This window comes from Pediculus humanus, genomic scaffold (genome assembly GCF_000006295.1).
Source record: "Pediculus humanus corporis 1103172107560 genomic scaffold, whole genome shotgun sequence".
Classification (NCBI taxonomy): domain Eukaryota; kingdom Metazoa; phylum Arthropoda; class Insecta; order Psocodea; family Pediculidae; genus Pediculus; species Pediculus humanus.
The window spans coordinates 130,281-157,534 of record NW_002987175.1 but is presented as its reverse complement, the minus strand read 5'-3'; the positions used below and the strand labels follow the sequence as shown (position 1 = coordinate 157,534).

The window sequence follows — 27,254 nt, the reverse complement described above, 5'->3', positions numbered from 1 at the left end:
AATAATAATAATAATAATAATCAAATTTATATTATTCCAATAGGAGATCATTTTATCAGTTATCGACTGAATTTTTAAAAAAAACTTTTAATTTTTTTTTTTAAATATTATCGTTATTATTATTATTATTATTATTACTATTATTATCATTATCATTATCGTGTTTACATTATTATCAATCGTAATTACATAAAGAAGGAAGGAAGAAAAAATAAATAAATAAATAAATAATTATTGTAATATTTTATTAGATGTATAACCGCTTAAATGTTGAAAAGGAAAAAAAAAAATAAAAATAAATAATAATAATGATAGGAACAAAAATAAATAAATAAATAAAGAAAAGGAGAAAAATAAAAAAAAAAATTATTAAAAAAAAAGTAAATAAATAAATAAATAACTTGGTAATTTTTAAACTTATGTCAACCGGTGTATGTAACCATAAGATCTATAATAATTAAATTTTTTTTTTTTTTAATGTAATTCTTTTATTTACTCTCTCTCTCTCTCTCTCTATCTCTGTCTCTATCATTACATTTTTCATTCTTTGTAATTCTGTCTCTCTCTTTCTCTATCTGTCTATCTGTCTATTCATTTATATGACGAATATATATATTTCATAATAATCAAATAATTATTTGTAATATAGATTAGAAACTGTGTAATAATAATAATAATAATAATAATAATAATAATAATAATAATGATAATAATAATAATATAATATCAATATAAATCCCTCCTGGTTATTTTGTAAACGTTTATATTATCATTATCACATTTGTTTATTATTATTATTTTTAATTTTTTTGTTTTTCTGGTGAATTAGAATGGCGAAAACAGTGGGGAGGGGGACAGGGAGGAGAGTAGGAGGGTAGGAGGGAGGGAGACATAAAAATAAAATAATTTGTAATAATAATAATCTATATATATTTGTCTTTCTTAATTAAAATTTTTTTTTTTAGTGAAAATTGTTTATTGCAAATAATCAAATAAAACAACACAAAAAGGATTAATAAATAATAATAATAGAAAATTGTAAAAGAAAAAAAGAAAGCCAAATAAAATTGTAGACATTTTTTTTTTTTTTTTTATTTAACAGATGATAGATGTTAGTTAATAATATCTTATTGTAATTTGTATAAAAAAAAAAAAAAAAAAAAAAATGGAGAAAAAAAAAAATTAATAATAATAATAATTACTACTACTATTAAATACTAAATACTAATATTATCGTTATGCTTATTTTTTTTTAGCGTTCAATTTACGGTTATTAATTAATTAATTATTATTATCATTATCCTTATTATTATTATTATTATTATTGCAAAAATTCATAATGTATTCGAAGTGAGATATTTAAAAAAAAAAAAAAAGAAAAAAAATTTAGAAAAAAATAAAGAAAAAAATTTAATAAAAAAAAAAAAAAAATGAATAAAAATAAATAGAAAATAATATTATTATTATTATCGGGACAAAAAGTTTTTCTTTTTTTTTTTTTTTTTTTTTTTTTAAATAGTTATGGATATTGTATTATATATAAGTTTGCTTTCGTCCTAATGAAAGAAATATTAAAAAAAAAAAAAAAATATGTAACATAAAGATAAAGTATTATCTTTCTGTATTTTCTATTAAATTTTGTAGTTATTAGAATTAAAAAAAAAAAAAAAAGTGTTGTTTAGTAAATAATAAATACATAATAAATTTGATTTATTTATTATTGTTTTTAAATTATTTCCTTTCTACCCCCTCCCCCCCCGCCCCAAATTCTTATCATTTATATTCATGATAAGGAGATGATGATGATGATTGTTTTGATTTGTTTTGAAAGTTTGTCGGTTAAATTGTTTTGCATAAACAATTTTGGCGGGAAAATTTTTTCAGCATGGCGATGATGAAAAAATTATCTAATGACACTTTCTTATTGATCAGATAAGATATATATATATGTTCAACGAGTTATTAGGTGATTTTTTATTTTTAAATTACGATACGATGATTTAATAATATTTTATTTAAATAAATTTTAATTATAAATAATTTGAAATGAATAGTAAAGAAATTAAAATAATTTTAAAAGCGGCAAAAGAAAATTTAGATCAAAAAGATTATAAATCGGCCATAAAGAATTGCAAGGTATATATACTTTGTTTTTTTTTTTTTAAATTTATAAATAAATTATTTTCAAATTGAATATTCCCGTTAAATTTTTAATAATTCGTTTTATTAATAATTATTTTAAAAATTAAATAATTTTTTCAGTCAATATTAAAAGAAGATGGGAATAATTATATGGCATTAGTTTTTTACGGTGCTGCGATACAAGAAACCGAACAAAAATCCGAGGCTCCAAAAGCTTATAAAAAAGCCGTTGAAATTTTACCTGATCATAATTTAGCATGGAGAGGATTAGCTTGTTATTATGAAAAATATGAATGTAAAAATAATTCAAAAGAACTTATTAAAGTCTATGAAAAATTAGCTACCTTAGAAAATGAATTTACAAAATTTTCCGATGTTATTGATAAATTACAAAAATTATCAATATTACATTGTGACACATCAAGTGTTGATGCAATATATAATTTAATTTCTACCGCTGATAATGAAAAAAAATTGTTAATTTATAAATTTATTATCAATGTTTTAGAAGAAAATTTAACGGAGGAATTTAAAGTTCGAGTAAGTAATTTGCTGAAGAGTAAAATTTTAAGTTTGTGAAAATCTTTTATTGAAACTTATTTCGTTTTTATTTCAGTATGAAAATTCCTTGCAGTATTTATTATCAGTGACTCCTCCATTAAAAGATAAAAATGATATATTTAAAAAATATTTAAAATTTTTATACAAACAAAATAATTATGAAAGGATTATTTTGGAAGGGAACAAAATTTTAGAATCACATTTAAATGATGCAGTTTTATTAGAGTGGATATGCAAAGCTTACACAGAACTTCCCGAAAGTGTATTGAAAACAAATTCACCAGACATTTGCCCTAAAAGAGCATATGATCAATTATTAACCATCATACCTGATTCATATTTAGGATTATTTTGTAAAGGACTTAATGAATTATATCATGGCGATTTGATAATTGCTAATGATGAATTACTAAATGCGACAAAGATAAAACAAGATTCCGGTATGATTTGGTTTTATTTATGCACCTGTCAAATTTTACTCTATCATTTTGAAAATGCAGAAGAAAGCGCTTTAAAAGCTTTAAAATGTTTTAATAATAATAAAAAATATAAAAACATGATAACTGATTGCGAAATCAAATTACTGCAATCATTATGCGAATTAAATGAAAAAGAAAAGTGGCTCGAAGCGGAAAAACTAGGCATGAAATTATTAGAATCTAATTGTGATAGTTTAAATGTTTATCAATCGTTTGCCATAGCTTTAATTAAGTTAGAAAATTACTCCAAAGCTGAACAGTATATAAATAAAATCAAATCTCATGAAGAAATAGTAGAATATTTAAATATACTTATGTTAAAACAACAGAATAAAATAAACGATTGTAAAAAAAGATTAGAAGAATTAAATGCAAAGCCACATGATAATTTTATTTTTTGGTTAGAATTAGGTAAAATTTATTTTAGCGAGAAAAATGAAAAATTAAGTTTGTCATGCTTACTTAAAGCTGCTAAACTCAATCAATGGTGCTATTTAAATTTTTTATTTTTGGGTCATTATTACTCGTCTTTACTTAAGGATTTTGAAAAGGCAAGGAGATGTTATCAAAAAGCATTTCAATTAAATTCAACAAATGTTGAAGTTTGCAGATGTTTGAGTGACATTTACAGGACATTAGGAAAAGAGGTAAAAAAAATTATGTTGTTAAATTACAAAAAACAAAAAGAAAAAATGAAAATTTATAATTTTATCGTTATTATTATCATTCTAGGATCTTAATTTACAACTTTTATCTGCTGCCACAGTTATTAACCCAAAATCAAAATGGGCCTGGTTAAAATTAGGATTACATTATTTATCCGTCAACCAAGCCAAAGAAGCCATAAAAAGCCTTCAAATTGCTGTTCGGTTAGACTCGGAAGATAGGCAAGTTGTAAAATATAAAAAATAAAAGTAATTAATTTTGAATTTTTATAATATTTTTGTAAAATGTGAACAGGACTACCTGGGAGTGTTTGGGAGATGCTTATTTCGCACAAGGAGCTTACACATCAGCAATAAAATCATATCAGAAAACTTTGGATTTAGAATCGAATTCGATTTATCCAATTTTTCAAATAGCAAGAATAAAACACATGATTGGATCATTTTCAGAATCAGTACAAGAATTTAGATTGATTAATTCCAAAGCCACAGATTATATTCCTGCTCTTAAGGGTCATTCAGAAGCATGTATATCATTAATGAAACAATATCTTTCTCAACATATGAATGGTTTGGCTCAAGATATTTGTCAAGAGGCTGTTTATTATTTAATCAAGTACGAATGATTAATTGATTTATCGGATTCATTATTAATAATTTAAATAAGTAAATAAATTTCTGATGAATTTATTTTAGGTGCCTTGAATTGAGAAAAAATTTAATATGCATTTGGAAATTACTCGGAGATTGTTGCCTTTTAATTTCGAATCTACCAAAAAAATATTGCCAATTGAAAATATCATGTTGGTTGATGAACGATTTCAAAATGGAGGACAAGGAAATTTTGATATTAGATAAGGTTCAAATTCTCAAATTAGGTTGTAAATGTTTTTGTCAAGCCATAGCAATCAATGGGAATTTTCCAAATCTTTGGTACGATTTAGCATACGCATATAACAGCATGGTTAAAATAAGCAAGACGGAGGAAAGTAGGAAACAAATGAGAAAATTGGCATGTTCGTCCATTAAAAAAAGTATCATGCTTAATGGAAATTGTTGGGAAAGTTGGAATTTGTACGGTATTATTCTATCGTCAAAAGGTGAATTTTTTTTTTTATTATCGTTGTTGGAGTGTAAAACAAAATTTTTTTTACTATTTCATCTAATCTTGAATACTATTTTTTTTTTGTTTTTAGAATTAGAAAATTATTATTTAGCTCAACATTGTTTCATAAAGGCTTTAACGTTAAACGATACAAATGCAATTGCTTGGACCAATTTGGGTGCACTTTATTTAAGTCTAAACGATTTACAATTGGCCAATTTGGCATTTACCGAAGCGCAAAAATTTGATCAGGATTACGTTCATTGTTGGGTCGGTCAGGTAAAAATTAATTCTTAAAATTTATTTTAATCGGATTATTTTGAAATTTTTGGGAAAATTGTTCGAAAATTTTTTGTAAAAATTGAAATTTTCAGGCCATAATAGCTTACAGAACTGGTCATCACGAAGCCATGGATCTCTTCAGGCATTCGACGCAATTAGGATTCAATTCTGAGGGTTGTTTGGGTTACTCCGCATTCGTTATTCGAACTCTTTTAAATATTAAAAATAAAAACGATAAAGATTATGTTTACAGTATAAAAAATATGAATGCGATACCTGTATCCGTCGACCTTTTAACCTGGTACACGGGTCAGTTTAAATATTTAAATGTAAAAAAAAAAAAAATTTATATGATTTTATTTATTATAATTTTTATATATTTTCAGATCGTTTTACGGATAATCCCTGGGCTTTTAACATGCTAGGTTTATTATTAGAGAGGAAACAGCTTTATAAAGGATCGGCGGATGCTTTTTACAAAGCTCTGGAATTATTGGGAGAAAGAAACGAAAATAATACTTCGAGATTGGATAAAATTTTACTCAATTACAGCCGAGTACTTTCCAACATGAATCGTTACGAAGAAGCGATAAAACATTTGAAATTGATTAAAATTCCAACGTTTGCCAATCAGTGCGAATTAGCTTTTGCATTTTTCAAAGCCAAACTTTACGAGGATTCATATTCGTCGTACGAAACGACGCTCGAATGGTTCGCCTCGGACACGGAAATGAAATCTCACATTCTCGTCGCAATGGCCGCCGTCGTGTATTTACATCAGGGACACGAGGATGCAAAAATACTTTTAATGCAATCGTTAGTTTCCACGTGATTATGTTTTCGTCGTGTAAAAAAAATAATCATCAAATACTTGACGCCATCTTTGTTTTGTTCATTTAGGTGTCAATTAAAACCGGCATCGGTTCAGGGACTTTTTGCTTGTTGCGCTCTCGGAATGTTGCATTCGAATTTGGAACTCTCGGAATTGGCATTGAAAGAATTGAACGCGTACAGAGACGATCCAAATTATTTAAGTCACATCGCCCTTTTCAAATCCTATATTTATTTATTTAAGGTACGTCAGGATTAGGTTTTTATTATTGTAAATTCAGCTAATCCTATTCAGTTGAAAATTCTAACGATTTATTATTATTTTTATTTTAATAAGGGACAAAAAGAAAAATCGATTCGAGCTTTTTATGACGTCATACACAGGCATCCGGTTACACCTTCCGTTTGGTTGAGTTTATCCCTGTTAATGTTGCACCTACACGAAAGTTGTAATAAAAAAAGCGCGGCAAGATGTGCGGAAGTGGCTTTGGCAACGGGACGATCGTCGATCGACGTTTCCAAAGTAAGGAGGAAGAAAAAAAAGAGAAAATTTTCTGTCAATTTTTTGGTTTTTTTAACTTTTTTACAATTATTTTGTTAACACAGGTCATGTCGCTCGTGAGTTTGAGTAACCTTTTATGCGGAGAAGGTTTGAAAAGTTTGAGATCGTCACAGAAAGCCGTTCACATGTTTCCGGACGTGACGGAAAATTGGGTCGTTTTATTGGCATCCGTTTTGTCGAAATCGTTGCAGAGAGAGTCAACGAAAGAAATCGGATGGTTGAAAAAAATGATTACGTACATAAGGAGAAAATTTGCGAGTTCGAAACAAATGACGCAATGGTTGAGCAATAATAATAGGAAAATAGATGCTATGGCGGATAAATTAGTGAGTTGAAATAAAAGAAAAAGTTTAAAAAATGGGGAGGAAAGCAAACCGAAACAAACAAACACGAGAGAGTTTGTTGGGGGGGGGGGAACCAGTAGGAGTAGTAGTAGTAGTAGTTGTAGTATTTTTATATTCGTTTTAATTATTTATTTATCGTTATGGGGGGAGGTGGGGTGAGGGGGGTGTCAATGATATTTTTATCTCTCGTGTTAACAACAAATCTTTTTTGCCTTAAAAAAAAAATTAACACGGATTTTAATATTATTATTAAATATATATTTTTAACAATATGGAGGCTCGTAAAAAACGACGACAATTTTTTTACGGTTAAATATTTTTAAAAAAGGAAATGAAAAATTTGTTTCTAAATTAATAATGATGATGATGATGATTTTTTTCAATAAATACGTAATGCGTGCGAATATTATTATTATTTTTTTAATGATATGTAAAATGAATTTATTATTATTAAGTCAATCAATGTATCTGTTTTTTTTTTTTTTTCATTATTTTAATTTAATTTATTTTTTAATTTTTAATATTTTTAATAATATTTTTAGTAAAATAATTAATTAATTAATAAAAAAAAAAGGATTTAATTTTATTTATTCGATAGGGTTATGGTTGTATCCCAGAAGTAGAAATCGAAGACAGTTATTTCACACTTGACCGATATTAAGAATCCAAGAAAAAATTTAGAAAATATGGCGGAAAATTTTTTATCTCTTTTTTTTTTTTTAACTCTCTCTCTTTCTCTCACACACATACGCAATCTCGTAAATAACGTTTTAAAATGTCAATATTAAAAGAGAAAAAACGTAACACAAATATAATAATGATTGAAAATATATATATATATGTTATGTATATTTTTATTTATAATAAATGCATTTATTTAACAAAAATTATTATTATTATTATTTCTACAAAACTTAAAACGTTCCTATTATTATTATTATTATTAATACTACATGAAATGGCACGATTAATAATTATGATTATTAAAATTTTAATTTTAAAAACGTAAATTTTTTTTTTTTTTTTTTTTAATTAATTAATAAAACGATGAATGAATTTAAATTGATTGTTTTGTCAATAAGTTTAACAAACGTAAAACGTTATTCTAATAAAAAAAAATAAAATAAAATTTCTAATATGAGAAATAATTAACAACAACAGCATTTTTTTTTTTTTTTAATAATCTATGTATGTATGTATATATAAATATTTATATTATTACTACAGTGTGTGTCTCATGGATAAAAATGTATGTTTAAACATTCATCAATATGTTTTTCGCACGTGTTTAAATTCGAAAATGAAAACATACATTTCGGACAAACAAAACGAGATTTATTCCTTTGTAAAGGTGACTGCCCAAAAAAAAAAAAAAAATTATTAATTAATTAATTAATTAATTGCATTTTTATAAATAATTGAAAAAAAATTTAAATTTTTTTTTTTACTACCGTGGAAGTATCGGATGATCCTTTTGCAGATGATGATTGATCATTTGAATTGCCTTCTTTTTTTTCAGAATTTAAATTTTCTAATTTCGTTTGTAATATTCTTATTTGTTCAGCCATTTTTTCTTTTTCCCCAACAAGTTTTTCTCTGGCTTCTCTTTCATCTTTGAAATCACTCTCATATAATTCAGCCTAATAAAATTTTTGTTTTTTTAATATTAAATTTCAATCAAATGAAAACTTTTTTTTGTTTTTTTTTTTTTTAAAATGAAAACATACCTGAACTTTAAGAACTGGAATTTTTTCACATTCCAAATTAAGATTCGCAATTGATTCTTTTAATTTTTCACATTCATCTTCTTTTGATTTTAATTTTTCATCTTTTTCATTTAATTCAATGACAAGACTATTGATATCACCTTTCATTTTATCATTTTCCATTTTGCTCTCATTCAATACATTTAATTTTTCCTGCAATTCTTTATAATCGTTTAATAATTTACTAAATTGATAGTGCATGACTTTAAGACTTTCCCTGAAATATAAATAATTTAATACTTAATTTAATTATAACAAAAATAATTAATTTAGAAAAAAATAAATTAATTAATAAAAGATCATATACTCTTTTTCTTTTGATATTTTTTCTTCTCTCATAACATAATTTTTCAAATGTGATATTTCCGATAGTATTTGAGTTTGATGTTCTTTTTGAAAGTTTGATCCCATAACTGTTTCTTCTGCTAAATTAATCCAACTGTTTAATCCATCAAATCTCATGTTTTGATTTTGTACAGAATCATTCATGTCATTTAATTCATCCACACAAATTGATAATTCATCAGATGGATTATCATTTTTAGATAAAAATAAAACTTTCATTTTTTTAATTTCTTTTTTCAAAATGGTAACTTTTCGTCTTTCGTCATCGAGTTGTTTAAGTAAATTACTTATTTGCACACGAGCCTCAGAATTGGGTAACGAAACAGGTACAAAGCTACTACCATTCTGTGATTTGGTATTTTGTTCTTTCATTTTATTTTTTAAATAATCATTTTCACATTGAAAATCTTTTAATTTTTGACTGACATTTAATATTTCATGTTTTAATTTTTTTATCGTTTTTTGTAAATCGTATTTATCGAGAGATAAACATTCATCGTTGCTTTCTGCATTCTCTTGTAATCTTTCTAATTCTAATATGTTTTTTTGTAAATTATGAACCTCATCAATGTTCAAATCAGGTTTGTTAATTGAATCTACACCAGGTGAAAAATTACTTTTAATATTTGAATCACCATTCGAAAGTAGAGAAAAATCATTTGTCGTTGTTGTCGTCATGTTTTCGATTTGTTTTTTCAAATTTGCATTTTCTAATCGTAATTTTAAAATTAAATCTTTTGTTTCTAGAAATTTTTGTTTGTGTGTTTCGTGAGTTTTTAAAACTTCTTGCTGCCACATGAAAAATGTGTTCAATTGCGATTTAATGGCTAAATTATTTTGATTGAGAGTTTCTTTCAATTTTTGATTTTCTTGCAACAAATGATTCAATTTGTCTTGAGCATCTCCCTCATCGTTGGTTATGGTAAATGTTTTAAATGAAATGTCTTGATTTTGAGAATTTTTCATGTCTACAACTGAGTTTGGTTTATCTGTTAGTAATTCCGCATCGTTCCAAGATTCATTATCCGATAATGGTGCAAAAGATCCCGGACCAAGAATAACAAAAGAACTATCACTGACATTTGACAATGGTTCTTTAGATAATTCTTCTGACATTATGATTTTTAACGTAAAGACCTACGAAAATCAAATAATTTTTTCAAGAATTATAGTTTTGCGTACATGGGTGCGTATCATTTGTATTAAATATGTTTTTCAATATTATTATATTGTATATAATATTACAACATCAATGTTGCGTAATATGAACAACAATGTATAATATATTGTCAAACCCCAAAAACGAGTTTGATCAAATTTTAAATTAGTATTAATCGTTATAAAATAATTGTAATAAATATTTTTTTTAATAAAATATAACTTACTTGCGGGAAATAAAATTTATATCATATTTTTTCAAGTCACAGATAAAATAAATATTTTTTTTTGTCGACGAAATGAAAAATTTGTCGCAACGTTTCACTGTAAAATGAAGTCACCAATTTTCCTCTAACAAATGAAGCAATATATATATAAATAAATATTTTTTGGAAATGGTAATTACAAAAATATATTTAAGCCATTTATTATTTAAATTTTAACGTTTTTTTTTTATTTAATGCGTGATGAAAAAAGAAGAAAAATAAAATCTGTTTTTTACAATAATTAATTTTTAATGTCTTCCAATTGGACTTTACGCCTTACAAAAGAATGCAATATTTATTTTTAACTAAGAAGAAACGTTAAAAAAATTTTAATGTAATTTCTCATAATAATATTTAAAAACTCTCGTTTATTAATTATTTACAAAGAGTATTTGTTTTTCATCTGACAACTAAATAAGAAGTAAGAATAAAAATATAAAAAGGCTTTGTAATAAAATTATTTATTAATTACGCACTACCCCTTCTTTTATGGAGGGAGTGTGGGGCTCGGTTTGGATTGAAAGATAGCCTAGACGGGGACCCCTACCCACTAAAACTCCTGGGCATGTCGCTAGAGCGTGGCTTATGTGAATTGGGGGGGGGAAGAGGCACGTGGAGGTAGAACCTACATTTCAGTCTCCCCTCTCCGGTAAGCCAGAACGTTCACCGTTCCACATGATCGCTGGTGGGGAGATGCGCCCTAATTTCCGTTCCGCCGTCATCTCGAAGTTGAGAACGCATCTCCCAGGACGTTCGGCAGTCCCTTTCGGGAGTGTCCTACGGTCCTTCGCTTTCGGGAATTGGGTGGGAAACACGTCTGTTTCCTGAGGATGCGATCGGGACTGAGGATTTAGACTTATCACGTCGTCGCCTGAAAAAGGGTGAAAGATTAAAGTGAAGAACTTGTTTTGATCGCATCCTTCCTAACGGTATGGAGAATAGAAAAGGTGGACAGAAGAGGAGTCGACCGGAGTCGCCGACCCTCAATAAGAGAGAAAAGAAGTGTGTGTGGGTGTGCGTGTTCGCACGGCGACGACGAGTTCGCGCTCGCCGCCGCCGTGCCCTCACCCTCACCTTTACGGAAACGGTCGCGACCTGCCACGTCGTTTGCGCCTCCGTTGCAGGAAACGCGAGTTTCCGGACCGAGCGACCCGGACGGGTCTGAATTTTTTTCTATTCATTTGTTTGCCCGACAAACAACAAAAACAAACAATCGAAATTATTTAAAAATCATGTTTGATGATATGTTATCACAAAAAAAAAAAAAATTTTAACAATTTTAATAAATCCTTCTCCTTCTTCTCCTCCTCTTTCTCCTTCTCCTCCTTCTTCTCCTTCTTCTCCTTTTTCTCCTTCTTCTCCTTCTTCTCCTTCTTCTCCTTGTTCTCCTTGTTATCCTTCTTCTCCTCCTTCTCTTTCTCCTTCTCCTTCTTCTCCTCCTTCTCCTCCTTCTCCTACTCCTCCTACTTCCTCTCCTTCTCTTCCTTCTCTTCCTTCTCCTGTAGTTGTTGTTGTTGTCGTTGTTGACGTTTTGTGTTGTTGTTTTTGTTTTTGTTTACGTTTTTCGGTGTTGTTATTGTTTTTGTTTATGTTTTTTGGATTTTTTTTTTTTTTACATTTTTTGGATTTTTTTTTTGTTTACGTTTTTCGGTGTTGTTATTGTTTTTGTTTACGTTTTTCGGTGTTGTTATTGTTTTTGTTTACGTTTTTTGTTGTTGTTTTTGTTTTTGTTTACGTTTTTTGGATTTTTTTTTTTTTACATTTTTAGAATTTTTTTTTGTTTACGTTTTTCGGTGTTGTTATTGTTTTTGTTTACGTTTTTTGTTGTTGTTTTTGTTTACGTTTTTTGTTGTTGTTTTTGTTTACGTTTTTTGTTGTTGTTTTTGTTTACGTTTTTTGTTGTTGTTTTTGTTTACGTTTTTTGTTGTTGTTTTTGTTTACGTTTTTTGGTATTTGATCGCAAAATACGTTAAAATGTATCAACCAATCATAAGAAAAAGGAGGTGTTTTTTTTAAAATCAGGTGTACGGAGATTTTATATTTAATAAATCAATAAATAAATAAAAAATTGATTTTTAATACATTTATTTATTATAAAGTTTAAGTTGTACATACTTTACAATCTCTAAAATACTTATAGTATATCAAATTTTTTTTCTTTTATTTTTTTTTAATGCGTAATTTTTATTATTATTATTTAAAAAAAAAAATCAGTAAATTAATAAAATAAATCTTCAGGAAAAATTATTTGCTTCGATCGATTGAATTACAATGGCATGGCTCCCAGTGCTCCCACGATGACCGGAACAGTTTCTGTTTTCGTTCCCCACAACCTGGCTATTTCAATTTCTAAATTTCTGTACTTTAGCTTTTTGTCTGCTTCTTTGGCTGTCTCGTGCTTTTTTCTGCCGGCACGGATACTTCAATCAGTTTACACCACTTTTCCGTATTATACATCAGGATGATATCCGGTTTGTTGGCCGACGGCTAGGGTTTATGATATACTCATGTGAGAATTACGAATGCGTTTTTTTAATAAATTTATTTATTGTTTTTTAAATCGTTGCACACAGTTCCGTTTAAAAAAAAATTTTTTTTCCGAAGGGAAAAATCATTCGAACCTTTAAGGTTGATGACATTAAAAAAGTTTTGGAAATGATAAGAAGACGCAGACGTCGCGATTTGTTTTTTTTTTATTATGTTTAAGGGAATTTTGAAAATTTTTCTATTCATTTGTTTGCCCGAAAAACAACAAAAACAAACAATCGAAATTATTTTAAAATTATGTTTGATGATATGTTATAACAAAAAAAAAAAAATTTTAATAATTGTAATAAATCCTTCTCCTCCTTCTCTTTCTCCTTCTCCTCCTTCTCTTTCTTCTTCTTCTTCTTCTCTTTCTCCTTCTCCTCCTTCTCCTCCTTCTCTTTCTTCTTCTTCTTCTTCTCTTTCTCCTTCTCCTCCTTCTCTTTCTTCTTCTTCTTCTTCTCTTTCTTCTTCTCCTTCTTCTCTTTCTCCTTCTCCTTCTTCTCCTCCTGCTTCCCCTTCTCATTCTCCTACTCCTCCTACTTCCTCTCCTTCTCTTCCTTCTCTTCCTTCTCCTGTAGTTGTTGTTGTTGTCGTTGTTGACGTTTTGTGTTGTTTTTATTGTTTTTGTTTACGTTTTTTGTTGTTGTTGTTTTTGTTTACGTTTTTTGGTTTTTTTTTTTTTTTACGTTTTTTGGATTTTTTTTTGTTTACGTTTTTCGGTGTTGTTATTGTTTTTGTTTACGTTTTTTGTTGTTGTTGTTGTTTTTGTTTACGTTAGAAAAACATAAGAATGAAGAGGTTTATTTTTATTTCAAATCACGAGTGAAAATGAAGGTGTGGATTTATAGTTAAAGTCAGGTGTACAAAGATTTTAAATCAATCATTAATAAATATTTTTATTAAATTACTTTTATTTTTCTTACAAAAGTCACAAAGACTCCCGCCCGACTCGCCCGAGTTCCTTCCCCAGCGCGTCCCTGTCGCTGTTACGATGGGAGAAAGACCAAAGATTTGCACCTGTAAACAGAAACATTAACCTCCGTTCCGCCCCCCCCCCGACGATCGCCAACGCACCGAAGCCGGGACGAATCTCCCCCCGACGGAATCGAGCAAGAGACCCGGAGCCCGACTCGGAGTACCGGGACGAATCCTTACCTACCTCCTTCCTCGGGAGACGGTCGCGACCTGCCACGTCGCGCCCGCCTCCTCCGCAGAGACAAAGTGAGCTTCCGGAGGCGGTGAGAAGTTCCGAAGTTGCGGGCCGACGAAACATGCCCGCAGTCCGTCCGCGTTTCGTCCCTGCCACCGTCCAATTGACTCTTGCAGTCCGAAGTGCGAGAATCCAACCGGCGCGGAGTCGGAGTCGTCGTCGCAGTCGTCTTCCTTTTCCGCCCCTTCTTATTTGCCGTTGGAGTGAATCTCACGCGCTATCCTACACCCGCGAACCGCTCCCGAGGATGACGAACTTCCGGAGACGAGTCGACCTCGTGCAAGAAGATCTTCCCGTGGTCCTTCCGCTCGCATCCCCGTTTTCCCGGAGTAGTAGTACCCTGAAAGAAAGTGCCGAGTCCCACACTTCTTTACTCCCCGGGGTTGGTAAGGTACAGGTCTGACTCTTCGTCTGGCGCGCAGGGTCCCTCATGACCCTATGGCCGACGAAAACACTCGGTCGGGACCCCGAAGTGCTCCCGCCGACTGTCTAAAGCAATGCGCGACGAGTTGGACCCGAATTACACGACCAGAGGCATCCGCTGGACTCGCCCTCCAAGTAGCGGGATTACAGGAGTACGCCCCCAACTTCCGGCCCCTAAAATAACAACAACTTTAGTTAACTTTTTAATGTAATTTTCAACCTTTTTCCTTTTTTTGATTTTCGGTATAAAACATCAAAAAAGGTAAAAAACAATTTTTAATAATGTAACAAACCAAAAATTTTTAATTTGACTCTTGTAGTCTTCTTCCTCTTTTTTTTTGTTGTTAAAATATATTCTTCTTTTTCTACAATTTTCTTATTGTTTTGCGAGTGCGTGTGTGTTGAATTTTCCGGAAACGGAAACGAAAACAGTCAGTCAGTGAGTCTGAAAAGAGAAAAAAAGGATAAATTAATATTCGATTAAATTTATTAATATTAATTAATTATTTATTTATGTTTTTGTTGTGTCTACATGAATTTTATAATAAATTTCTTATTTTTCAAACTAATTAAAATGAAATATTAAATTCACGATGGAGAAAAACAGAAAAACAAAAACAAAACTTATAATTTCTTTGTGGTTTTGTGTGTTATTTCAAAAAGTTTTCCCAAATTTTTTTTTTTTTTTTACTTTTAAAATTATTAAATAAATTGATTTTTATTTAAATTCAGAATAAAAAATAATTATGATAATAAATTATAATAATTTAGGCGGAGCAATTTTCAGATTGAATAAAAATGGCGGACAAAACTTTTTTTATTTTTTTTTATTTTAGAAAAGCTAAAGAGTTAATGAAAAATTTATTAATTTGAATTAAAATTTAACTTTAATTAATTTATTGATTTTTATTTTATTGTGTAAATTATATTAAAAAGAAAATTTTAAAATAAATTTGTAACCGTTAAATTTATTTATTTTTTTTTTATTTGTAACAAACACCAACCAGTACGAGATATAATAAGGAAAACCTAAATTACAAAAAAAAATTTACGATCTGAACAATTTAATAAAATTCTGTACAAACAAAATAAATTGACTTTTCATTTACCCTCCTAAACAAGGATTTCCTTTGAATTAAAAGGTAAAGTAAAATGTTGGAATTTTATTATTATTATTATTATTAATATGTTACGCGATTATGACAACGAATATTATATGATTAATGGCGAGAAAAAAAAAATATGTTAAGTTTTTATTAACATAATTCCTTGTTAAATTTGATTATTATTATTATCATAAGTATAGAGGAGACTTTGTTTACTCGCCAACGCGGAAAAATTAATATCAATAAACAATTGTCATAAATATTTGAATAATTTTCATCATTAAATTTTCCTTTGTTTTCTTTTCCTTCGATTATATAATTTTTCTTGATTTGTAAAAGAAGCTTCTAGAAACTTATTCTTCTGTTTGTTTACAAACATAGTTATTCTATAAGAAACATAATAATGAGTTCCATCTGTATAAGGAAGCTGAGAGGATACAAGAGGAGAGGTACTTTCTTCCGGTTTCCTCATGTCCTGTGAACGTCCATCTTATTAGGGGTTGTGTTGGTGAAAGTGACGGTTACCAACTGGGTACTACCTTGCCTACTTGGTGTTGCCCATGAAGTGAGTTATAAACCTTAGAAGGATATAGAAGAGTTATAAACCTTATCACCCACCGAATTATTAATAATAATAATAATAATAAAATTATTCAATGACGTTTTAATAAATTTTTTATTGTTATGCAACTGCAACAACAAACTTCAAAATCAAAATTTTTTTTTTATTAACAATGATGATGATGATGGTGTCTGTTATTTAAAAACAAGTTCATCAATTAAGATTTAAATTTTGATAATCCCTCGTCCTTCGAAATACAAACGCACACGCACACACACACACACGAAAAGAAAAGTCATAGTGAGAAGTTTGAATGAATGGACCATGCGTTCACTCACACACACGCCCATAAAATTATTTACAAAAGAATAATAATAATGACACGTGTGTGAAGTGTATCACTAGCTAGATAGAAAAAGCGGTCGTATAAAAAGGAAAATTTCAAAACAATCGATTTCGAGGTCTTTATTTGGTCCAGCATATTTAGAAATAGGTATCTAAATTAGAACGATCAACAATAATTGAAAGTCATGAAAGGAGGAGTAAATTCGTGATTTATAATAAGAGAAGGACTTTTAAAACCTCCTTCACTTCCTGGTTGTTTCCCCTCACTTTTATTCCTATGGGTATATATATTCTAATGCCACGATTAAATTACATTTGCTAGCTGTGTCGTTGCAGAGTAGCTTCTTTTTTGAAAGAAATGTTCAGATTGGTAAGTAATTTAAATTTCCGTTTTGTAATAATAAATATTAAAATTTATTAAATGATTTTTTAGGTCCTTTGTTTGTTTTTGATTGCTGTCGCCGTGGCATCTGCCGGTTATGTTGCCTACAGCCCAGTCTACGTTGGACAAGGTGCTTACGGACATCATGGTCCATTTGCAGTAAGCTACAGAGCTAGAGTAGATGCACCGAGACAAGATCTTCTTACTTTTTCAACAGTTCCACTCGATCATTTATATCATTATTAAAAAAAAAAAAGTGACAGATTCTGAACAATGTGATGTTGTACATAACCTTCCTCCCCTCCCTCCTCCCTTTTTTCTAAAAACACTTTTAATTATCATTAACGTTTTTTATTACACTAAAACCGACAGCGATAATATATGATGCTGTTGTTTTCCCTTTGTTTTAATTTTATTTAATAACAAATTAATTTTTCTTTTTCCTTCAACTTTTTATGTTTAAAAAAAAAAAATTTCCGTTAAATTTTTTCAAAATGGCGATTTCATGTTATTAATGTTTTAATAATAATAAAATTTTCCTTCTGCAAAATTTTGTTTTGTTTTTTTTTTCCCCCGTTCCTAAACCTTTCGGGAAATTTTTTTTTTTTTTTGTTTTTTTAAAGGAAAAGCGAGGAGGTGAGGTGGTGGTGGGAGGGGGGTAACGTACATAATTAATTAGTGAGTTAAAGTGTTTTTATCGATAGGTTGATTTAATTATTTTTTAACTTTAAACTTTACGAATTTAATTTGTCAAAACAAAAACAAAAAAAAAATGGAGGAAAATTATTTTAAAAAAAAAATTAAAGGAAAACCTTTTTACGACAAAAAACTAATTTTTTTTTTTTACGATAAAGTCGATAAAAAAAAAAAAAATTAAAAAAGTTTGCTTAACCTAAATTTTATGGAATCGTTTTACGTGATATGTGAGATTTACTAAAAAAAAAAAAAAAAAAAATGTTTTCTCAAAAACCGTTAAAAAAATCAATTTTTGTTTCTAGAAAGAAATTTCATTTCCGGTGGATATTTTTTACAATTACTTTTAATAATAACAAACGTCGAAATAACGAGTATGATTTTTTTTTTTTTTTTTTTCTCGTTTAAATTTCGTCTAGAACGTTCTTACGACAAAGATGATGATGATGATGATGATAAAATGTAAAAGCGTTTTCCTTTATTTTTTTTTTCTATTTTGTCCATCTGGTGGTAATTTTCCTAAGCTTTAAGATTCGTCGTCATGGTAACGGCATGACCTGGGTATATTTTCCCACCCTTTCATGCTCTTAATTTTAGTATTTTGTACATCACATAAGACATAACCTTTTTGGATGTTATTTTTTCTTCTTCTTCTTCTTCTTTAACATAACATTTAAATATATATATATATTATAAACATGTGTTTATGTACATAAATAAATAAATAATTAATTAACGTAACTGGTAATTATATATATGTAGAAATCATCAAACGTTTGTTGTTACGAGAAAAAAAATAAATAAATAAATAAGAATACATATACATATAAACAAAGTAATAATAATAATAATAATAATAATAATGAGAAATTTTTGTCGTATTGTTAATGATGATACGTTAGTTTAAAAAAAAAATTCATTCAAATCGTTAAAATGTCGTCGTTTTTTTTCGTTTTCTATTTTTGAAATTTTTTATTATTATTATTTTGTTTTCTACGACGTTTTTTTTACAAAAAAAAAAAAAATATTATTATTATTATTATTATTACGTTCGGTTTTGTTATTTGTTTGTTACGCAATGAAGAAGAAAATCATAATTCGAAAATGAACAACATAGTCTGATGTTTTTGTTTTTGTTTTGTTTTTTATTGTGTTTTGTTCGATTGGAATATTCTCGAAAACGTGATTTATAAACGTGATTTGTCGTTATTTATAATTTTTTAATAAAAAAAAAAACGATTTTTTGTTTTCTAAAATGGCGGTTCGTTCGCGAGTTTAAATAAATGAATAAAAAATTGTACATACATAAATGAAAATTTTGTATATTCACGTGTGGTGTAAAGAACATTGATATCGTAGTAAGTATTTATTAAAATAAATATTAATTTATTTTTTCTTTTTGTCATCATCTAAAAAAAGAGAGAGAATGAGAGAGAGAACGAACGATGGAATCATTTTTATTTTAACAAAAAAAAAATTTGGATCGAAACAAAATTTTATTTATTTATTTTATTTTTTTTACGTTTCATTTGTTTTTAAATAATTTTTATTTTACTTTGTTGTCTTAAATCATTTTTTCTTAAAGGAATAATAATTACTTTTATTATTTATTTATAAACAATTAGTAAAAATAAATTTTAGTACCTCCGGAGGTTCGATTATGATTAAAAAAACGTTTATATTAATTTTTACATAAGTTAAACATTATTTTTCTTTTTGTTAAGATGAAAATCCACGAAAATTTTCTTTAAATTATTTAAATTTCGTTTATTGTTTATTATTATTATTATTGTTTACGTATTATTCGCACACACACAAGTAAAATTAATTATTTAAAATTTCTTTTCCCCCACCCACGCGCTTCCCCTACTCCTCCCCTCCACCCCCCCAATACCCCCGTAAAAAAAAAAATAAGGGAAAAACTTTTTAAAAAATAATAAAATTTTAACATGAAAATTTTTATTAATAATAATAATAATAATAATAATAATAATAATTAAAGAAAAACTTTAAAAGATTTCTTATTTTATTATTATTAACATTTTCTTCTTTAAATATATATACTAAAAAAAAAAAAATAATAATGAGGAAAATTTAACCCTTGACCTTTTAATATTAACAAAATGTTATTTTACTTAAATATGAGTATGTATATTATATAAAATATTATTATTATTATTAATATCAAAAGAGGGAAAAATTAATATTTTCAAATAAGTTTTTCATTTTTTTTTTTAAATAGTTAAACAAATAAATAAATTCGATACATTTGTTTAATAATTATTATTATTATTATTATTATTTGTCTTATTATAACAATAATAATTTTCGTAATGGATTTTCCCACATTTTTTTTCTAAATTTGACTTTTAAAATTTGTTTGTTGAGTCTCAATGTCAAAAAAAAAAAAAAAAAAAAAATGTCATAAGTTTTCTTTTTTTCAATAAAAGTTAGACGTTTCCAATGATTGATTATAAATTTTGAGGAAAATTTTGGTGAAAATTTTCCTTTTTCCAATATATATATTTTTGTGTTTGTTTTTTTCAGGTTTTTATTAAATCCGATAATAAAAAAAAGAAATATAAATTAAGGTTTTATTTATAAATTACTTAAAATTTCGTCGTTGTTCTTTCCCCCTCCCCTCCCCCCAAATATTTTTCTTTTGTTTTTCCACCCATCTTGTTTTTCCAAAAAAAAAATTTTGTTTTTGCCGCCATTTTTCCTTTCTTTTCTTTTCTCTTATTTATTAATTCAAATCGATATGTTTTTCTGTTTTTTAAGGTAAAATAATACGTATTCGAAATTCGTTCAAAACTATTATTATTATTATTACTTAAGGCTTTTCCTTTAAATAAAAAATTTAAATGAAATTGTTTTTATTATTAATTCATGAACATACATTATGATATAATGGCAGTCATTTTTCTTTTTTTTTTAATAATAATTTGTTGTAATTTTTAAAGAAAATTAAACTTATCAGGTATTTTTTCAATAATAATAATAATAATAATAATAATTTATTGCGGCCGATTATTTTAAATAATTAAGGGGGGGGGTGATTTAGTTTTAAAATAAATTTCAAATATTTCGCAATTTAAAATCTGGTTAAAAAAAATAAAATTGAAAATTTTCCCCGAGAGAAAATCGATTATAAATTTTTCTTCGTCTTTAATCTCATATATATTTATATATTTTGTTTGTTTTCGAAAGTCACAACAAACAAACAAACAAACAAACATAAAAAAATTAATTTACGTGTGGCGACCGATAGACACGACGTTTAAAATTTTCCACAATGGCGACGACTTTTAATTCCAAAAAAAAATAAAAGGAAAAAAAAATTGGATTTGATTTCGTCAAGCACGTGTATTATGATCATGAAAACCTCCCCCTCCCCCCCAAATAAAAAAAATCATTTAAACGAACACGTAATAATAATGATACGTGAGAACGGATTATCGATCGATTGATTGATTTTTTTTTAAAAAAATTTTTTTGTTTATTTTGATTTTAAAAATTTTCCTAAAAAGTGGATTTTCTTTTAAAAAAAAAAAAGAAAATTTTATCGATTTGATAAAAGTAAATAAATAAAAAAAGTAAACCGGAAAAAGGGAACCATTTTGTTTTTTTTTTTTTTTTACCTTAAAGCATTAATTTCTTTCTTTTTCTGACTTTCGTTTTTCGTTTTTTTTTGGGGGGGGGAGCGGAGCGGGGAGAATTTTGACCTCTTTTAAAAATATATTTTAAAATTTTCTTTTTCTTTTTCTTCTTCTTCTTCTTCTTCCTTTTAATTTTATTACTCTTTTCTTTTTCCCCGTGTAATTTTATTTCAAATTTTTTTAAAGAACAAAGAGGGAGTATTTCTCTCTCTCTCTCTCTCTCTCTCATTCAAAACTTTTTTTTTGTAACCTTTGAACTTTTAATTTTAACAATAATAAATAAATAAAACAAAAAATTTTTTTTTTTAAATCGCACAAAGTTTTTAAATCCAATACCTCGCGATGGTGGTAATTGTAGAGAGAATAATTATTATTATTATTATTTTTTCTAATGCCACTTCAAATTTTTTCCTAACCTAATTAACAATAAATGAATAATTGATATCGGAATAATTTTTATTAAAAAAAAAAAAAAAATTATATAATTATATTATTTTTAGAGTTTGGAGTTTGTTGACGAATGCTAAAACGAAGGCCTGGAAATCTTCTCCAGTACATCTTTTCAGGTGGCACGGTACGCTCACGTGGTGAGTCATATTTAAATTTTCTTCGCGATATTAATAATGATAATAATAACGAACTAACTATTCGATAAAATTTTTTTTTTTTTTTTCGTACGGAAAATTAATATATATATATATAATTAATCGATAAATTTATTTAGGATTTTATTATAAATTTATTTATAATAGTCTTCTTATTAAGTTAGTTATTGATTAAATAAATAATTAATAAAATTTATGCGTCGTTCAATTTACATAAATAAGATTAATTAACAAGTCAATAAGTTAAATAATTTATTAAACCCAACAGTGACGATGGGAAAACGTTTCATTTGAATAAGTTATTTTGGAAAAAAAAAAAAATTCGTCGTGGTATTCATTCATGTGGTGAAAACCTTTTTGATGGGAAATTTCTATAAACTCATTTAGAAAAACAATTATGAACGCTTTTGATCCCGTCGTCGATTTTTATTTATAATAAATAATTTAAATAAATTTATTAAAGTTTTTTAAAATAATGATATAATAATAATAATAATTTATTAGTTGTGGGAAGTACTGATGATAATAATAATGACGTTTTGTCACGGATTAAACAATTCGAACGATGATAATTTTTTTTTTTTTTTTAAATAATTTTTATTTATTAATTTAGTGTTTAAAAAAAATAGAGAAAAACGTTCCAGAAAAATGTTCTACGGGAAAAATCGATGGGAAATTAATGGTTGAAAAGGATAAAAAGGTAAGTAAAATTTTCTTTACGATTTTTTGTTTTGGGGTGTGTGGAAAAGAGCAAAAAAAAAAAGCAAAGAAAATTTATGTATGCGCACACGATCGATTGTTTAATTAATAATTTATTTGATGCAAGATTAAAAATAAAAATAGATGTAATTGAATTAATTAAATTTTTATTATTAATAATAATAATGATAATAAAACAACGCCCGAGTATTAATAATAAAAATAAAGGTCATTACCCCCGTCGCCGCCCCCTACTGATAAAATTCTTTTCGAACGTGTGATAAAGAAAAACACGAGTTTCGACCACGTGCCTGGATTTTCATCCACGTTTTTCTTTTGTCAGGGGAATCCACGAGTGTCCTTGAAAAATTCTTTGTGGCTTGTGAAAACTGTAAGTGTAATTAATATTTAAAAATTTGAGTTTTCCTGTTTTCAATTAGACATCACGAAAAAGATATGCACGGAAATTTCTTAGGAATTTCTTCAAAAAGTTTTTTTTTTTTTTTTATTTTCTTCCGCCATTTTTTTTTTTAACACGTAAAAAAAACCTGTCGTTGTTCTGTAATTCTCGGGAGAAATAAAAAACACAACAGCAATTTTCCATTTTCAACTATTTTACTTTTACGACATTTAGTGGAAAAACACCGATAGATTTTCTTTTTATTTACACTTTTTTTGTTTCATTTATGATGACGACAGGAAAATTAATCGTGCTCCTGCGTGACATTTTCACATCAGAGTGAAAAATTATTTTCTCAAATAATCATTTAAACAAAGCGAAATGAAAAAAAAAAAAAAGTGCGTGGGGAGGAGGAAGGGGAGGGGAGGGGAGAGAGGGGAAGAAATTATGACGAAACGATCCGTGGAAAATTTTTTTTTTTTCACTTTTTTTCCTTTTCGTTTTGCGATGGAAAATTTTTTTTTATTTAAATGAATTCATTACACTTTATCTAGAAAGTTCTAAAATATGCGTATTTTTTTTTTTAATTACAACTATTAAGAGTGAAAAGGGTTTTTTTTATTTTTTTGCAGCGAGTGGAAAATCTTAGAGCTTTAAAAACGTCATTTAATTTTTCATTTTTATTCAAAAGCTTTAAACCTAAAAAAAAATTGTTTTCTGCAGAGGCGCTTAAAACCACAGCAACAGATTCTACACCTTTTGTCAATTCGATTCTTTTATTTGCAGTTCCCGAATGTATACCTACGAAAATAATAATAATAATAATAATAATAATAATAATAATAATAATAATAAATAAATTACAAGTTATTCATCGACATGCAATAAGTAATTTTATAAAAAAAAAAAAAATTATGAAAAACGCAACAGGTTCTCTTCTCTCTCTTTTTATTAAAAAAAAATTTTTTAAATTGAAGTAAATAAATCGTAACTACATAATAATAATAATAATAATAATAATAATAATAATAATAATAATAATTGATTATACGAGTGAATGAATGATTTGTGATTAAATTTTTTTTATGTAAAAAAAAATGATTTATAATTTTTTTTTTTTTTTTTATGAAAGGGATTTTCCAATTGTTGTTACATTCAAAAGGAGTCGTTTAACCTAAAAAGGTTTTTATATAAAGTTAATAAACGTGAAAATTATTTATTAGGGGGAATTTAAGGATGATAGGAATGAAAATAAATAAAAGATGCGTAGAGAAAGGAAAAGTAAAATCGGAAAATAAAAAAAAGAAAAAAAAAAAGAGAGAGGAAATGCGGTATAAGGTATCCGGTGGGAAAATTAACACAAATTCACAAGCGTTTCCTTTATATTAATAAGTTGGAAAATGTTTTTCAGGTACGCATGTGTGTTTTGGTTAAAAAAAATTATTTCCTTTGGGAATCCTTTCTGACGGGAAAAAAGATCAGAATTCATTCCAGTCGTTTTGAAAAAAGAAAATGTTTGCGGTTGGAATGAATATGGTGTGTGCGTGTACATAAAATTCTAAATTTGTGTCGAAACACGATCGAATTTTAAAAATTTAAATTTTAAAATTTCTACGTTAAATGTCGTACGATTTGATTGACGTTTAAAAAAAATTTCTTTACCCCTCCCTCCTCCCTTCCCCCTCCCCCGATTCACGAATTAATTTATTTAATATTTTTAAAAAAATTATAAACAATTTTTTAAAATTACAAACACCGATTAAAAAATTTTTTTTTGGGTTAATGTTTCTAAAAAAAAAAAAAAAAAAAAACCTTCTACCCCTTCCAAAGTTTCGAACCCTTTCATCCCTTAACTTTATTTTTTATAACTCGAAAACGTCGATAACGGTTATTAAAAATTATTATATATATATAAAAAATTTGTTCTTTCATTTTTATTTTTTTTATTTTTTTTTTTCAATTTTTTACGAGCGTTAATTTTTTTCTAGAGGCTATATAAATCCTTTTTTTTTTTTTGTAAAAGGAAATTCGCAACCTTTTTCAACAGCAAAAAATAAAAAAAAAATGAAACGACATTCGTAAAAAAAAAAGGAAAAAGAAAATAGTTATCATTAATATCATTAATCATTTTTTTTTAGGTTTCGGTTAATTGATTTTTTTTTTTTAACTAAAGTGCGACAAAAAAGGTTTTTTTTTTTAATTTCATAAGTGTCGTAAAAAAAGAAAAAAAACCAGGACAAATATGGCGGATGAAAAAATGAATATTTGGAAAATTTGCGACAATTTTTTTTTTCATTTGTGAAAATTTTTTATTTATGTTTCGTACAGGAGAAAACGCGTCGACAATATTTATAAATTTTATTTCGGTTATCACCACGAGTGTTATCACACACGCGCACACACACACACCCGCACGCAATCACACGAAAACATTAATTCAAACTTTTTTTTTTTAACGAAAATGAATTTTTTTTTTTTTATCTGAATCTCGGACCTCGCTTTAAATAAAATTTCAACTCACGATCATAATTTTTATCGTGGAAATAGATTATCATAAATTTTCCAAAAAAAAATATAAACCACGTGGTTTTATTCAAATAAAATTTTATAATTTTCCTTAACCGCAGTATAATTTTCTTACTTTAAAAAAAAATTCTTCAAACGCTTTTTATAAAAAAAAATAAAATTTAAATGATGAGTGGTAAAATCCTAGTTTTGATCCCCCCTTCCTTCCTCCCTCCCTCCCCTCCACACCCCCGCGTTTAATCTATTAAATTCGCATTTTCACGACGAGAAGAAGTAGAAAAAAAAAATCTCATCATCTTCTCGTCATCTCGGATTTATCTTTTTTTTTAAATTTTTCCTTTTTTTTTTTCTAGAAAAAAATTAAAAATAAAATGCGTGCATGCGTACACATTTTCTTCTTACGTGTTTACACATACATATATTTATATCCATCGATTTATTATTATTATTATCCTTCGTAAAAAGTTTAAAAGGATAAAAAGGAAAAAAAGAGAAAAATAAAAGGAAAACCACTTTTTGATAAATGACTGACTGACTGATGTAAAATTATATAAAAATTGAAAGCGAAAATAAAAAGGAAAAATTGGAAAATTAATGGAAAAATAATTTCATAATAAAAAAAAAAGACAAAAATGAAAAAAAAATGAAAGTTAATAATAAATGTCGTGACAAGGTCAATTTTGATTTTTTTTTTCTCCCTCTCTCTCTCTTTCTCTCTCTCTCTCTCACTCACGGAAAAGTGATACGAATAAAATTTTATTTATAAAAAAAACAAAACAAAACAAACGTTTAATTAAAAAAAAAATTTGTTTAAATAATTTTTTTTTTTTTTTAATTAATGATTAATGGGAAGAAGAAAGAAAAAAGTGTTTTATTGACGTGGAAGCAGAAGAGGAAAATTAAATCCACGCATTTTCCGTACAAAATTAATTTTAGTTTTTTTTTTTTTTACTCTATGATAATTTTACTCTATTATTATTCGTTCGATTTAAATTTTTTTTTTTTTTAATTTAAAAACGAATTTAAAATGAAAAAAAAAATCGGATTTTTTTTTTTATTTAACTTATCGGAATCGTGTAAAAATTAACTATTTAAATCTTAGAAGGAAAATACAAATAAGGTATTAAATTTTCTTTTCTCTCTCTCTCTCTCTCTTTCTCTCTTTTAAATTTATTTTCTGTAATATATCACAACTCAATGATAAAACTCAAACATTCCAGCCAGGATTTTCTTTTTGTTCGAATAGAAACTAAAAAAACTGGAGTCCGAATGTCTTAGAAAATTGCCACGTAGATTTTTTTTAGGAAAATCATTAATAGGAAAATAAGGCACGTTTATGTTTGTTGCTTTTCTTCCGCGACGAAAAGATGTTCTAGAATTTAATAGGGGGTGGGGGGAAAGAAAAACGGCAATAACGTCCTTTATATATTTTTTAGTTCCTTTTTTCCACTTTATTATTTTTATTTTATTAAAATACGATTATTATTTACGATTGTAAGAAAAAAAAAGTTAAAAGGAAATGATTAATAAATGAAAATTGTTTAACCGGAAATGAAAAATATCGATCCTTTGTTTATGACGTTTATACGTTTTCTGTACGGTGCGAATC

The 27,254-nt window shown here is 27.0% G+C and overlaps 3 protein-coding genes across 3 annotated transcripts; 2 read left to right on the top strand and 1 right to left on the bottom strand.

The window, feature by feature from the left end:
* Positions 1-2,046: 2,046 nt before the first annotated feature.
* On the top strand, positions 2,047-6,962 carry Phum_PHUM210110 (uncharacterized protein; the record flags this gene model as incomplete). The annotated part of the gene is made up of 12 exons (XM_002425526.1): positions 2,047-2,136; positions 2,263-2,682; positions 2,759-3,829; positions 3,915-4,051; positions 4,143-4,463; positions 4,544-4,947; positions 5,044-5,231; positions 5,327-5,543; positions 5,621-6,050; positions 6,135-6,309; positions 6,403-6,588; positions 6,672-6,962. The coding sequence occupies 12 exons, from the start codon at positions 2,047-2,049 to the stop codon at positions 6,960-6,962; spliced, it is 3,930 nt and encodes a 1,309-aa protein (XP_002425571.1).
* A 1,244-nt stretch (positions 6,963-8,206) lies between these two features.
* Positions 8,207-10,198, bottom strand: Phum_PHUM210100 (Optineurin, putative; the record flags this gene model as incomplete). Its single annotated transcript, XM_002425525.1, has 4 exons — positions 8,207-8,326; positions 8,420-8,611; positions 8,699-8,954; positions 9,045-10,198. 4 exons carry the CDS (start codon positions 10,196-10,198, stop codon positions 8,207-8,209), a joined length of 1,722 nt encoding a protein of 573 aa, XP_002425570.1.
* A 6,668-nt stretch (positions 10,199-16,866) lies between these two features.
* Phum_PHUM210090 (uncharacterized protein) lies at positions 16,867-17,309 on the top strand (the record flags this gene model as incomplete). The annotated part of the gene is made up of 2 exons (XM_002425524.1): positions 16,867-16,886; positions 17,174-17,309. 2 exons carry the CDS (start codon positions 16,867-16,869, stop codon positions 17,307-17,309), a joined length of 156 nt encoding a protein of 51 aa, XP_002425569.1.
* Positions 17,310-27,254: the final 9,945 nt, after the last annotated feature.